We start from the raw sequence: 15108 nt of genomic DNA on the forward strand, positions 1-15108 counted from the left end.
GTCCCACCCCCTGATCTGTAATAGGTCTGTAGCGTGAGTGGGTCCCATCCCCTGATCTGTAATAGGTCTGTAGCGTGAGTGGGTCCCATCCCCTGATCTGTAATAGGTCTGTAGCATGAGTGGGTCCCACCCCCTGATCTGTAATAGGTCTGTAGCGTGAGTGGGTCCCACCCCCTGATCTGTAATAGGCCTGCAGCGTGAGTGGGTCACACCCCCTGATCTGTAATAGGTCTGCAGCGTGAGTGGGTCCCGCCCCCTGATCTGTAATAGGTCTGTAGCGTGAGTGGGTCCCACCCCCTGATCTGTAATAGGTCTGTAGCGTGAGTGGGTCACACCCCCTGATCTGTAATAGGTCTGTAGCGTGAGTGGGTCCCACCCCCTGATCTGTAATAGGTCTGTAGCGTGAGTGGGTCCCACCCCCTGATCTGTAATAGGCCTGTAGCGTGAGTGGGTCCCACCCCCTGATCTGTAATAGGTCTGTAGTGGGAGTGGGTCACACCCCCTGATCTGTAATAGGCCTGTAGCGTGAGTGGGTCCCACCCCCTGATCTGTAATAGGTCTGTAGCGTGAGTGGGTCCCACCCCCTGATCTGTAATAGGCCTGTAGCGTGAGTGGGTCCCACCCCCTGATCTGTAATAGGTCTGTAGTGGGAGTGGGTCCCACCCCCTGATCTGTAATAGGTCTGTAGTGGGAGTGGGTCCCACCCCCTGATCTGTAATAGGTATCTGTAAGCAGGAACTGCAACACTGAAATCGTCTCAGGGGAAAATGAGGGAATAATGCATGACCTTTCAAAAATATGACTCGGTTTCTAACGATACAAAGCTTAATGCAAATGGGTGAAGTGCTCCTTTAAGGACATGTGACTTGCTTGACTAAATTAATAAAATGACTTGAAAAACAAAAACAATGACTCGAGACTCAACTTGGATTTGAACTGCATGATTCGACAATGACTTTCTAACAACTGTAATTCAACAAAAATTGCGACATCAGTTGATAAACAAAATGCAAGAGTCTGTGTGATTGTACGATGATGCACTTCTATGACAACAAATGAGAAGTAGGAACATCGGGAACACAAGCACACGCAAAACAAGAAAATACAAACATAAACCTAACAATATGACATTTACTATAAAACTAATGTAATTCATGTTTATGCATCATACCTGTGCATTGACCGTCAACTGCGTTACCTTCAACTCTTATAATTGTTGTTATGATAAGTGTTATTATAATAGATGAATATTTATTAGCCGCTGACTTGACTTGCTTGGTTTGTGCACACTGTGTCTTGAACATGTGTGACTTGCTCCAATCTCTGCTAGAGAGTCACATGATCAGTGTTACTGCATTAGTCTCCCTACAAATGCAGAATCTGAAGGGTTAACAGATTTCAGGGGTCTCTGTGTTTATTGCACATATATTGATGAACAAGTTTGTTTTTAACATAACAACAGTTTGCTTCATTCTCTTGTTGTGTGTCACTCTCTTTTTCTGACACCGCAGGATGAGGCCGAATCCACAGACAGAAGTGGGAGCGGGAAACTGGAAGTGGAAGGAATGGGTATGTGTCATGAGTTAAAGCTTGTGTTTCATGGCATTACTCAAAATGCCTTTAACATTTAACTTCAAGGCAGAGTGAATCATAATGACAGACAGTAACACACACACACACACACACACACACACACACACACACACACACACACACACACACACACACACAAATGCTGTAATATCCATTCCTTTTGTTCTTTAAATAAATGTAACATTCAGCGTAACTAAAATGAAACATTTTGCTTTTTATAAAACGTAACCTTGTGTCTAATCATACACTCCTCTACAGAGATACATGCAGAATATAAAGGATTTATTTCTTTCTGAATGTGATCGCCAATAGACCAGTGGAAATAAATACGACAGAGGTGTTGTAAAGTCATTTCTCGTAAGCGTATGAGAATTTTGAAAGTCATTTTTAGTGCTGGGCTATCTTGTTTTACAGTGTTCATACTTTACCCTGGTTCGATCCTGGTTGTCAGGTTTAGAGATTTCACACTCTACATTTGTAAACATTGGGTTAATATACTTATTTACAATGTTAATAACATCAGTTGAGGACACAACTTGTTTCAGATCTATGGAAAATCTCGAGTCTTAAATCAACTGAAACTACAAATGTTTTTCTAGAGCTTTATAATCTCATCACTGAAGGCGTTTGCCATCGCTGCTGAAACTAATCAGAGCCTGTGAATCTTTCCAACTTAAAATAGACACTATTTAGTTAATGATTGGTTGTTGTCTGTTGCTAAACAACTCGCCGTGACGTTCTAGCTCTGCTTTTTCGACACTACTTTGCTCATAATGCAGGGTTAAACGCAGCACTCGTTCACAATTACAGGTGTGAAGCGTTGCTGGAATCAGACATCATCACCTGTTAAAAGCGTCTTTAACCCCTCAGGACATCGGCATAGAGTCGTGCAGTTCTAGTCTGTTGGTAAAACAGCGACTGCCAAATAATGACATGTTTGATTGCTGGACTTTGACTAGCCTGATTTAGTTTAATCAGCAAAGAGTGACGTGAGATCACTCAAGGACACCCTTGCGATTTTGCCCATAAATGTTTGTCATAGTTTCACACAGGATAAAATGTTATTGTGTGTTTATGGTTTGGTTAGGTAACGGGGCGGGGCCTGATGCTGACGCCGAGACGGACATTAACCTGGAGGTGTCGTTCTCCGAGCAAGCGCTTATCTACAAAGAAGGGTTGAAGGTTACCCAGCCCCAGAGCGAGGCGGACGACAGGTTACCCGTGAGTCGAGCGCAGTCGTGTGTGTGTGTGTGTGTGCTGGACCAGTGCTAATCACTCCGACTGGTTGCTTGAGTATAAAGTCTATATATTAAAATTTTTAGATTGAAAAAGAGTGAAAGTGCCCTCTGCTGGTCAGTCTGGGGAACTGCACCCTGCATCACTAGTACTGTTATATTTACTTGTACGATCTGAACACTAACACTAGTATTAAAGGAACTTCAGAATTAAAATTCCCTGATAATTTACTCTCCCGCACGTCATCCAAGATGTTCATGTCTTTTTTTCTGCAGTCGAAGAAAAATGAAGGTTTTTAAGAAAACATTCCAGGATTGCTCTCCATATAGTGACTTCAATGGGGTCCAACGGGTCGAAGGTCCAGATGTGAGTTTCAGTGCAGCTTCAAAGTCTCGACACGATCCAGCCGAGGAATAAGAGTCTTATCTAGACAAACCATCATCATTTTATAAAATAAAAATAAACATTTATATACTTTTTAACCACAAAAACTAGCTCTGTGATGCGACACACATTGCGTAATCACGTTGAAAGGTGACGTAGGCGGAAGTACAGAACTAGTGTTTACAAAGCCAGCGTGCAAAGACTACGGTAAGTCAAGCGCCATTTACAACAAAATTAAAAAAAATAAAATAAAGGTAAACCAACGAATGAGTTTTTCGCCCTACGCTATATTTCTGAACCGGAACACGCGTGACCTTTCAACGTGATTACGTAATGTGTGTCGCATCACAGATCTAGTGCAAGACGAGCATTTGTGGTTAAAAAGTATATTTTGTTATAAAATGTCCGCTGGTTTGTCTAGATCAGACTCTTATTCCTCGGCTGGATCGTGTCGAGACTTTGAAGCTGCACTGAAACTCACATCTGGACCTTCGACCCGTTGGACCCCATTGAATTAGAGCATGATTAGAGACCAGACAGCATGTTTCTACTGTATCCCTTCATTCACTCGTTCTCTTGCTCCTCTTTCGGCCTGTCGCAGGATTTCAGAGTGTCTCAGGATAAGACGGGACAGACTAAAGTAGGCGATCTCTCCGCTGAGGATATGAGGAAAGTTCACAGACTGGTCCTTATCGAGATGAGCGCTCTGTTCGACACGTGTGGAATCGAGGTGAAGGCCCATAAAGCTCTCAAGGTCAAAGTGAGAGGTCAGTGCCTCTGATATGTGTGTAGGAAACATGGAAATGTTGCTCTGTGTAACTTGAATATGAACAGTAAGGTCTGATTATCCATATGTTTATGCAGCTGAATGAGAAATCTTGTGGTGTCATCCGTAGAGTCGGGTTTGTTTGGTGTTCCTCTCTCTACGCTCCTGGATCAGGACCAGCGGAGGATCCCAGGAACCAAAGTGCCTCTCATACTGCAGCAAGTAAGAGAGCATAACGGGACGCTAGCCGAGACCGTAACTCACAGAGCACCACAACTCTCCCTGACATCCCTTGAGATAAGACACACGGGTAACGCTTTAGTTTAGGGTCCAATTCTCACTATTAACTAGTTTATCATGCATATTACTAGGATATTGGCGGTTTATTAGTACTTATAAAGCACATACAGGTCCTTCTAAAAAAATTAGCATATTGTGATAAAGTTAATTATTTTCTGGTAACCACTGTAAACACTTATTTTATTGGTCGGATGAAATATGCTAATTTTTTGAGACAGGAATTTTGGGTTTTCATGAGCTGCATGCCAAAATCATCAGTATTAAAACAATAAAATACCTGAAATATTTCAGTTTGTGTGCAATGAATCTAAAATATATGAAGTTTAATTTTTATCATTACATTATGGAAAATAATGAACTTTATCACAATATGCTAATTTTTTGAGAAGGACCTGTATTAATGCCTTATTCTGCATGATCATATTCTACATCCCTTAATCCACCCAATACCTAAACTTAACAACTACCTTACTAACTATTAATAAGCATTAATTAGGAGTTTATTGAGGCAAAAGTCATGGGTAATAGTGAGAATCGGACCCTAAATTAAAGTGTGACCGAAACATACACATGTGCTATGATTTACACTGCATTATTTTAATATTTTGTATATGATACAACAAATCTGAATGTTACAACTGCCCCGACCAGGATGTCATAGAGAGCTGAGGGTGGACATGTGGACAGCGCCCTAGAAAAACACCCTTTCCCAGTGTGATAAAGCTGTCTTGGAGAGTGAAGCGTAGTGTTTTCAGGAACGCATCTGCCAGATGAGAAGCTCAGGAACACACTGTCATGTGATGAGAACTGTGTTTGTGTTGTGTATGCTACCGTTCAGAAGTCTGGGGTCACCACCCTTTTAAAAAAAGTACATTAATACTTTTATTCATCAAGGATGCATTAAATTGTGACATTAAAGGCATTTATAATGTTACAAAAGATTTCTATTTCAAATAAATGCTGCTCTTTAATGATCTCTGAAGGATCATGTGACTCTGAAGACTGGAGTAATGATGTTAAAAATGCAGCTTTGATCACAGGAATAAATTACACTTTACTATATATTCACATAGAAAACAGCTATTTTAAATTGTAATAATATTTCACAAATGTTACTGTGTTTAATCAGATAAATCAAGCATTGTGAGCAGAAGAGACTTAATTCAGAAACATAAAAAACCGTACCATCCCCTAACCTTTGAACGCTAGTGCACATGCTGTGATTAGCTGATGTATAATAGCACTGATGAGGCTGGATGTGACTTTAAACGTGTGTTTCTCAGCTGATCTCTCACATCGAGGAGCAGGGTTTGGACACGGAGGGAGTCCTCCGGATACCTGGAGCCGCCACCAGAGTGAAGGCAAGTGCTATTTCTGGGTTATTTCTGTAGTCATTTGCATGGTTGTAACACATTTGCTGGCGTGCGTTTCCCAGGCAGTCTGTCAGGAACTGGAACACAAGTTTTACGAAGGCATGTTTCCATGGGAGAGCCTGAAGCAGCACGACGCGGCGAGTCTCCTGAAGCTGTTCATCCGGGAGCTGCCGTACCCCCTGCTGACCGTCCAGTACTTCAACGCCTTCGCCTCCGTGCTGAGTGAGTGAGCGCACCACGGCTGTGTGGTTCATTTCTTCTGTTCAGACGCGAGTAACATGAACACACTGGAGAACCGCTTTATAGTAGAAACTGAAGCTGGAATTTGCCGCCTGAAGTAGAAAAAAAAATCAACTCTGAGTAGAAAAGCGCCCGACGTCATCGCCTTTTTTTCTTTCACTGTCCAATCGAATGAATGTAAAAGTGTTAGTGACGAAAGGTTACAGTTGCTTTGAACATCAGGAGACTGCAATGATGGAGGAGGAGCTTATGGTGGCTGTCGCGGGTTACCCAGAGCTGTGCGACTTCACGAACCGCAACTAACACGGTCACCAAATAGTAAATAAAGTTAATAAAACGCCAATAGATTAGACTGAGGACAGCTGTTTCGGTGGTTGCCTAGCAACATAAAAAAACGCAGCTCTTTTCTAAATGAAAAAAAGTCAACAAAAAAGGCAGTGCTGTGCGCCTCGTGATTTCAAACCTAAAAAACGCGTTCTGTCCCCGATATACTTCAGACGAACTTGAAGAACTAACTGGCGTGACATCATTTCAAACCAAACCAGGCCAAAATAAAGCTCGTTCGAAACCGCTTGCCAAAGTCAACGTTCTGTAAATTTCCCTTGAACTCCCATTGGTTCGTGGCGGTGATGATGTAATAGGTGGGCGTGGCTCTGAGGCTCCGCCCTCTCTGAGGTGTAAATCTTCTCCGGTTCATTTCTTCTGTTCAGACGCGAGTAAAAAACATGAACACACTGGAGAACCGCTGTATAGTAGAAACTGAAGCTGGAATTGTAACTGAAAGCGACACTGACACTGTTTTTCATGTTTAATACAGTAAAACTGCGGCTTTACAGCAATCTACAGTATAAAGTGCTGTATAAATAAACATGACGTGACTGGAGTGCTGAATCACACAGCTGAAAAAAAAAAAAAGAGCTTTGCTGTTAGTATATCGTGGCCTTTAAAGTGTGTGTGATCTGTGTAACTGTGACTGTGTGATCTGTGTAACTGTGATTGTGTGTGGTGTGTTATAGGCTAAACTGTTTTTAGAGATAAAACTATTTACATTCGATAATCATGAAAACAAATCTCAGATAACGGTTGACTAGGTAACAATGTGTAATTAGACCAAAGGTTCATTTTGCGCCGGAGTTCTCCTTTAAGAAAGTCCAGTGATGGTTCATTTCGGTTGTAAAAAAGTTTTTAATTTAGTTAATTTGTATATATATATATATAGCCGCTCTGGAGAAAACCGTGATGTCATCGTCCAGCTCAGTTCAGTTCTCATATAATGGTGTCAATGCAGATCAATAATTATGTGTGTGTTGTGAGCAGAGCTGCCCACTAAGAAACAGCAGCTACAGGCGCTCAATCTGCTGGTGCTCCTGCTGCCAGAGCCCAACAGAGACACTCTCAAGGTACGCCCGCACGCACGCACGTCCCGGACAGAGCCGGCCCACATCTGGAAGACACATGTACCGGATCTGGGCCGACACTGTTGCTGTCCTCACCGGACTGAACCTGAGTGCACTGTGTCTTCCAGGCTCTGATGGAGTTCTTCCACCGGGTGATCGACCGCAAGGACAGGAATAAGATGACCCTGAACAACGTCGCGGTGGTGATGGCGCCCAACATCTTCATGTGCAAGGGCTTCCGCAGTAAGATCAGCGAACAGCAGGAGTTCGCCATGGCCGCCGGCACCGCCAACATCGTCCGGCTGCTCATCCGCTACCAGAACCTGCTCTGGACGGTGCGTCACACCGCACACCTCGCAGATGTGCTCCGCAAGCAGCGCTTTCGTCTCCGGTCACTTTACACAACATTTGAAAATCGAGATGCATTAACTTGAGAAGCGAAATGATTTGGAAAATGTAATATCTCAAGTCGTTTAGCTTGTCAGTGGTAGAAGTCGAGTCAGCTTTATTTCTATAGCGCTTTTTACAATACAGAGATGTTTCACAGCAGCTTTACAGAGATAACAGGAGAATAATGCAACAGAGTTTGTTTCCAGAAGAAAATAGCGTCACAGTCCAGCTTAAAGGAGAACTCCGGCGCAAAATGAACCTTTGGTCTAATTACACATTGTTACCTAGTCAACCGTTCTCTGAGATTTGTTTTCATGATTATCGAATGTAAATAGTTTTATCTCTAAAAACAGTTTAGCCTATAAAGCTAGTATAACGCTAGTGTATTGGGCATGGAGTAATGACAAATAAAAATCGCTTGTTAATACCACTAACAAGGCTGAAAATAGCCCCACACTAACACGGTAGCATAATGAGGGTCCCTACCTTCAAACCGAAGCATTGAGAACTTTGTCAGTGTCCAGACAGTTTAATAAGAAGATATTTTAAACATACAGTCAACTTCGCGTATACAGGCAGAAGCCATCTTTGAAATACAGTCTCTACCAGTCGATCTACGAACGCCGATCCAAGCCTACTGTTCGCGCTCACCTTATCACAACTTATAGCTCGTTCACATCTCACCAGCGCACTTGGATCGGCGTTCGTAGATCGACTGGTAGAGACTGTATTTCAAAGATGGATTCTGTCTGTATACGCGAAGTTGACTGTATGTATTAAATATCTTCTTATTAAACTGTCTGGACACTGACAAAGTTCTCAATGCTTCGGTTTGAAGGTAGGGACCCTCATTATGCTACCGTGTTAGTGTGGGGCTATTTTCAGCCTTGTTAGTGGTATTAACAAGCGATTTTTATTTGTCATTACACTATGCCCAATATACTAGCGTTATACTAGCTTTATAGGCTAAACTGTTTTTAGAGATAAAACTATTTACATTCGATAATCATGAAAACAAATCTCAGATAACGGTTGACTAGGTAACAATGTGTAATTAGACCAAAGGTTCATTTTGCGCCGGAGTTCTCCTTTAAGAAAGTCCAGTGATGGTTCATTTCGGTTGTAAAAAAGTTTTTAATTTAGTTAATTTGTATATATATATATATAGCCGCTCTGGAGAAAACCGTGATGTCATCGTCCAGCTCAGTTCAGTTCTCATATAATGGTGTCAATGCAGATCAATAATTATGTTGAATGTTAAATGTCCCCAACTAAGCAAGCCCAAAGGCGAGAAGAGCGAGTTCTTGTTCAGCGTTTATGTCCGACTAACAGAAGTTTGAAGATCACAACGAGTCTTTTTTGTGTCTCAGATTCCCAAGTTCATCCTGAATCAGGTGCGCAAGCATAACACGGAGAACCAGAGGAAGATGAACCGAGACCGAGCGGTGAAGAAGCTCCTGAAGAAGATGGCCTACGACCGCGAGAGAGCCTCTGACAAACAGGAGAAAAGCAACGAGGTAAATCACACACACACACTGCAGTGAACTGAAGTATAGCGAGACTTCTGCAGGTGTGTGTCAGTGTGTGTGTGTGTGTGTGTGTGTCAGTGTGTGTGTGTCAGTGTGTGTGTGTCAGTGTGTGTGTGTCAGTGTGTGTGTGTCAGTGTGTGTGTGTCAGTGTGTGTGTGTGTGTCAGTGTGTGTGTGTCAGCAGTGTGTGTGTCAGCAGTGTGTGTGTCAGCAGTGTGTGTGTCAGCAGTGTGTGTGTCAGTGTGTGTGTGTCAGTGTGTGTGTGTCATTGTGTGTCTGTGTCTCAGTGTGTCTGTGTCAGCAGTGTGTGTGTGTCAGTGTGTGTGTGTCAGCAGTGTGTGTGTCAGCAGTGTGTGTGTGTCAGCAGTGTGTGTGTGTCAGCAGTGTGTGTGTCAGCAGTGTGTGTGTGTCAGTGTGTGTGTGTCAGCAGTGTGTGTGTCAGCAGTGTGTGTGTGTCAGCAGTGTGTGTGTGTCAGCAGTGTGTGTGTGTCAGTGTGTGTGTGTCAGTGTGTGTGTGTCAGTGTGTGTGTGTCATTGTGTGTCTGTGTCTCAGTGTGTGTGTGTCAGTGTGTGTGTGTCTCAGTGTGTCTGTGTCAGCAGTGTGTGTGTGTCAGTGTGTGTGTGTCAGCAGTGTGTGTGTGTCAGCAGTGTGTGTGTGTCAGCAGTGTGTGTGTGTCTCAGTGTGTCTGTCAGTGTGTCTGTGTCAGCAGTGTGTGTGTGTCAGTGTGTGTCTGTGTGTGTGTCTGTGTGTGTCTGCCTGTGTGTGTGTGTGTGTGTCAGTGTGTGTGTGTGTGTCAGTGTGTGTGTCAGTGTGTGTGTGTGTGTCAGTGTGTGTGTGTGTGTGTCAGTGTGTGTGTGTGTGTCAGTGTGTGTGTGTGTCAGTGTGTGTGTGTGTGTGTGTCAGTGTGTGTGTGTGTCAGTGTGTGTGTGTGTGTGTCAGTGTGTGTGTGTCAGTGTGTGTATCTGTGTCAGTGTGTGTGTGTCTGTGTGTGTGTGTGTGTGTCAGCAGTGTGTTTGTGTCAGTGTGTGTGTGTCAGCAGTGTGTGTGTGTCAGTGTGTGTGTCAGTGTGTGTCTGTGTCAGTGTGTGTGTGTGTGTGTCAGTGTGTGTGTGTGTGTCAGTGTGTGTGTGTGTGTGTGTGTGTCTGTGTGTGTGTGTCAGTGTGTGTGTGTCAGCAGTGTGTGTGTCAGTGTGTGTGTGTCATTGTGTGTCTGTGTCTCAGTGTGTGTGTGTCTCAGTGTGTCTGTGTCAGCAGTGTGTGTGTGTCAGTGTGTGTGTGTCAGTGTGTGTGTTTCAGCAGTGTGTGTGTGTCAGCAGTGTGTGTGTGTCAGCAGTGTGTGTGTGTCAGCAGTGTGTGTGTGTCAGCAGTGTGTGTCAGCAGTGTGTGTGTGTCAGTGTGTGTGTGTCAGTGTGTCAGTGTGTGTGTGTCATTGTGTGTCTGTGTCTCAGTGTGTGTGTGTGTCAGTGTGTGTGTGTCAGTGTGTGTGTGTCAGTGTGTGTGTGTCAGCAGTGTGTGTGTGTCAGCAGTGTGTGTGTGTCAGCAGTGTGTGTGTGTGTCAGTGTGTCTGTGTCAGTGTGTCTGTGTCAGCAGTGTGTGTGTGTCAGTGTGTGTCTGTGTGTGTGTATCTGTGTCAGTGTGTGTGTGTCAGTGTGTGTGTGTCAGTGTGTGTGTGTGTGTCAGTGTGTGTGTGTCAGTGTGTGTCTGTGTCAGTGTGTGTCTGTGTCAGTGTGTGTCTGTGTCAGTGTGTGTATCTGTGTCAGTGTGTGTGTGTCAGTGTGTGTGTGTGTGTGTGTGTGTCAGTGTGTGTGTGTGTCTGTGTGTGTGTGTGTGTGTCAGTGTGTGTGTGTGTCAGCAGTGTGTGTGTGTCAGTGTGTGTGTGTGTCAGTGTGTGTCTGTGTCAGTGTGTGTGTGTCAGTGTGTGTGTGTGTGTGTCAGTGTGTGTGTGTGTGTGTGTGTGTCAGTGTGTGTGTCAGTGTGTGTGTGTGTCAGTGTGTGTGTGTGTGTCAGTGTGTGTGTGTGTCAGCAATGTGTGTGTGTCAGTGTGTGTGTGTGTCAGTGTGTGTGTGTGTGTGTGTCAGTGTGTGTGTGTCAGTGTGTGTGTGTCAGTGTGTGTGTCAGTGTGTGTGTGTGTGTGTGTGTGTGTGTGTGTCAGTGTGTGTGTCAGTGTGTGTGTGTGTCAGTGTGTGTCAGTGTGTGTGTGTGTGTCAGTGTGTGTGTGTGTCAGCAGTGTGTGTGTGTCAGTGTGTGTGTGTGTCAGCAGTGTGTGTGTGTCAGTGTGTGTGTGTGTCAGTGTTTCCACCCAGCTGAATGAATCAGAGTTTGAGAATGTGAGCGACTGAAGCGCACGGCTCCACTCTGACACCCAGTGGACGCGCAGCACAACTGCATGCTGGGACTGTCAGAGCAGTGCAGTCTGGTTATAATTGCACAGACAGGCCGAAAAACTGGATTTAAAGCTCTCAAAGGGTGTTGTTTCTATACACACAATAGATCCTGCAGATACAGTCACATGATTTGATCTATACACACAAAACTACTGTATCATCATTTATATGCATATTTCTAAGGCCCTTTAAATGATCAAATCTCTGCTGTCACTCGATCTCCTCCAGTTCTTCTGTCTCTGACTGATAGTTCAGACTCGTTTATCCAGTAAAGGTGTTTCAGTGTAACTGTACAAACGTCCTCCTTCAGCTCGAGCTTCTCGTGTCTTTCTGGGTCAAATCTGACCCGATTTATCAAGGAAACGCAAGAATAACTTTGATATTGTTAGTAATATTTCACCTGGGCTGAAGCGACTGAGGTTTACTTGATCATCCAGACATTATTTATTAGAAAAATATGATCATCAGGCTTTTGAGGAAAAGCTTTCATCTGTCAATCATCATATGTTTTAAAACTACAGAGCTTTGATCATAAAATTGAGCATCTAAATATCTTACTAAGACATGTTATTGTCAGATGTTGATATTTATATGCATTTAATGAAGTATCTGCTAAACTGTTATAAACATCTCATTGATTTAGATCAGAGTTTACTCTGTCCATTTAAATATCAGCATCTGCAGCAAAGTTGCTCAGTTTGAGTCTGAATACAACTGAGCTGTGTCTTTCCTCCATATTCTGTCTCTATCAGACTGCATGAGCCATAAAGCCCTGATGGATCAAATATGCTACTCAAAAAAAAAAAAAAAAAAAGTTTGTATATGTTTTTGTTATCTAAAGGTTCAATAAACTGTTCCGTTTAAAAAAATAAGTGTTTATTCCACATGTCAGGCTTGTGACTGGGGAATCTGCAGGTGTTTCCCAGGACAGAGTGTGTGTTACTGGAGTACATGTTTGGCTGTGTGTGTGTTCAGGCTGACGGAGGCTTCATACGGGTTCAGGCGCCGCAGTTCTCCATGGTGTCCATGGCCGTCCAGCTGACGGAGGATTTGAAGGCCTCAGATGTGCTGGCACGCTTCCTCAGCCAGGAGAGGTGAGCAAACACACTCCGTCAGAGAGCCGTAAACCGCCTCTCGTGCTGTGACTGACTGCGAGGTGTGTTACAGGTCTGTGTCTGTGAGGAGAGAAGACCTGTGTCTCTATGAGATGGGAGGAAACATCAGTGAGTATCTCAGCCGCACACTCATGCTGAAGGCCATTCAGAACGGGCAGCTAACCGTGCAACTGCGTATAGGTCAATACATAGACTTATCAACATATACTTCCCCGATCACATTGGCCATCTATGCAGCTCATTGAAATGTATTAATCTTACCGTTTAATTTTGTGCTATAAACAGTTTTGGCCACTTGGTGTCCGATGTAAAGCCAGGGGTCGTATTCACGAAACATTCTTAAGAATAAAATACTTTCTTACTGCTGTTTTCCAACTTAGAGTTACAAATATTTGTAGTCCTCAAAACTTTTCTCAATAGGCAAAACTTAAAGTCCCCCCTTATAGTAGTCTATAATTGTATCCCTTAAAACTCATCTTTGATCAAGTTTTTTCCTGTGAAAAAAATAATCTTCATGCCTTAAAATACTTGAATGTAACTCGACACCCTTGCCTCATTTAGTATTCGCGGTTCTATGAATATGCAAATGAGCCCCGCCTCCACTCACTCACTCAGCTCAGAGATCCACTGGTTGACGATCACACGTTGATCTGATTGGTTGCAAGGTCGTTTGTGACGTCAGAAACACCAGCGATTTCACACCGTGTTTTTGAGACTGTCTTTGGTTCACTGCAGTTTTAAGGAGAAAATACTCAGCAATGCTGTCGACTTATGAACTTACACATGGTTAAAGCGTATTAAAAACACCACATAGACACATAAACAACATTAAAAGCTGGATTTCACCACAGGGGGACTTTAAGAAGAATTGTTCTTAAAAAAAATCATCATAAATAACCTCTCAAAGTTAGGATAACCTCCAGCTTGGCTTCAGTTCTCAAAGGTCAAAGATGTTTAATTAATGTATTGGTTAGTTGCAAATATGAAACATTACAATCTAGGAACATATACTCGGAAGTGGCCAGTGCTTTAAGTGGCCCAAAAGAGGTGGCGGTACTCTATTATTTTTTTTTTTTTTTTTTTTTTTTTGCTGACTCCCCTCCTCCCCTGAGGTAACAACAACTATATTGAAGGGGTTTTATATAAACAGCAGTCAACAGACGACCTTATAAAAAATAATAAATCCTTTTATTAGTTTGTGGATTTGCTTTAGCTAGAAAGAGCTACTGAACATAAATAAAATGTACAAAATGTGGATATGAATCCAACTGGAAAAACGCGTGAAAAGATATATTTTGATTAGTCAAATAGCATATAGTGAAGCTCTATAGCCATCTAGTGGTTAAAGTGATTTTTATTTTATTTTAAAACTGCATTTTCCAAAAAATGGCCAAAAATCTTACATTAAACCATGTAAAATTATCCATGTTATCTCCATGAATGAAAGTTAGAAATCTGGGTCTTTTATAAAGTGAATTTGACATAAAATGCTGTTTTTTTTTGTTGTAAAAAGCCTTTTTAAATAAATATTTATTTATTTATAGAAATTTAAAAGATATCATAAATCCTCCAAAAACTGCACAAATGTTGAGTAAAAACATTAATAAACAGAGTAAAATTACATTTGTAAAAAAAAAAAAAAAAAACTTTTATTCTGTTACAAAATTAAATGTTATTGTCTGGGGTATAGAGCATCACAGTCCCGCCCACAGCCCGAGAGAGCTTCGGTGCCGGAAGTAAATTTCCCATTCATTTCTCCCATTGACCTTTTGGGAAAATCCGTATCTAAAGAGTTTTAGAGCATGTCTGAGGATAACCAGCTACGGTTGAACTCATAAGCATACAACATAGAGCACTCGCATCTGACGTGTGTGTGTGTGTGTGTGTGTGTGTGTGTGTGCAGAGGAGAGATGTCTGGATGAAGAGACGTACATCAAAGCTCTCCTGGAGCTCAACCCCAGTGCAGAGTGGGTCATTAAATCTGTCCAGCACTGACCCACAAGCCAATCCGCCCACCACGCCACGTGCCTCACACACCACAGGTGTGTGTCCAACGGGAAACAGCAGCTCTTCATCACCGCGCTGGGACATGAACAATGCGTTTCAACTCTTCATCCCGTCCTCTACCGACACGGCACATCTCTCTCCCGGGACAGAATCCCAAACCAGAACCTACACACACATGCTTTCCACCAGATGCTCGAGTGGCAGTTGTGCATACAGCATTTGTACTAGAAGCCAAAGTTTTGTCAGGTTTATCACACTTCATTGCTTTTGAAGGACAGATTGTTTGATTAGTACTAGAACCAGACGCTAATTTTCCATGTTTTCTCAAAAACCTCACAAAAAATGTCCGGGTCATATTTCACATCAGAAGAAGAGAGAGAGAAAAGAAAAGACTA

At 42.9% G+C, this 15108-nt stretch overlaps 1 protein-coding gene across 3 annotated transcripts in view; it reads left to right on the plus strand.

The window, feature by feature from the left end:
* The window catches only part of arhgap18 (Rho GTPase activating protein 18), a 54168-nt gene extending 39354 nt beyond the window's left edge, over positions 1-14814 (plus strand). For all 3 annotated transcript variants that reach the window (XM_056261318.1, XM_056260544.1, XM_056260619.1), the window contains 12 exons: positions 1512-1569; positions 2681-2814; positions 3815-3980; positions 4110-4201; positions 5563-5644; positions 5719-5874; positions 7210-7292; positions 7418-7624; positions 9050-9196; positions 12567-12685; positions 12759-12814; positions 14610-14814. In XM_056261318.1, coding sequence (XP_056117293.1) covers positions 1512-1569; positions 2681-2814; positions 3815-3980; positions 4110-4201; positions 5563-5644; positions 5719-5874; positions 7210-7292; positions 7418-7624; positions 9050-9196; positions 12567-12685; positions 12759-12814; positions 14610-14701 — 1392 coding nt within the window. In that variant the 3' untranslated portion in view covers positions 14702-14814. The remainder of the gene's footprint in view (positions 1-1511; positions 1570-2680; positions 2815-3814; positions 3981-4109; positions 4202-5562; positions 5645-5718; positions 5875-7209; positions 7293-7417; positions 7625-9049; positions 9197-12566; positions 12686-12758; positions 12815-14609) is intronic.
* The last annotated feature ends 294 nt before the right edge of the window (positions 14815-15108 follow it).

Source organism: Rhinichthys klamathensis, unplaced genomic scaffold (assembly GCF_029890125.1).
Source record: "Rhinichthys klamathensis goyatoka isolate OS25496 unplaced genomic scaffold, OSU_Roscu_1.1 h1tg000001l_1, whole genome shotgun sequence".
Lineage (NCBI taxonomy): Eukaryota > Metazoa > Chordata > Actinopteri > Cypriniformes > Leuciscidae > Rhinichthys > Rhinichthys klamathensis.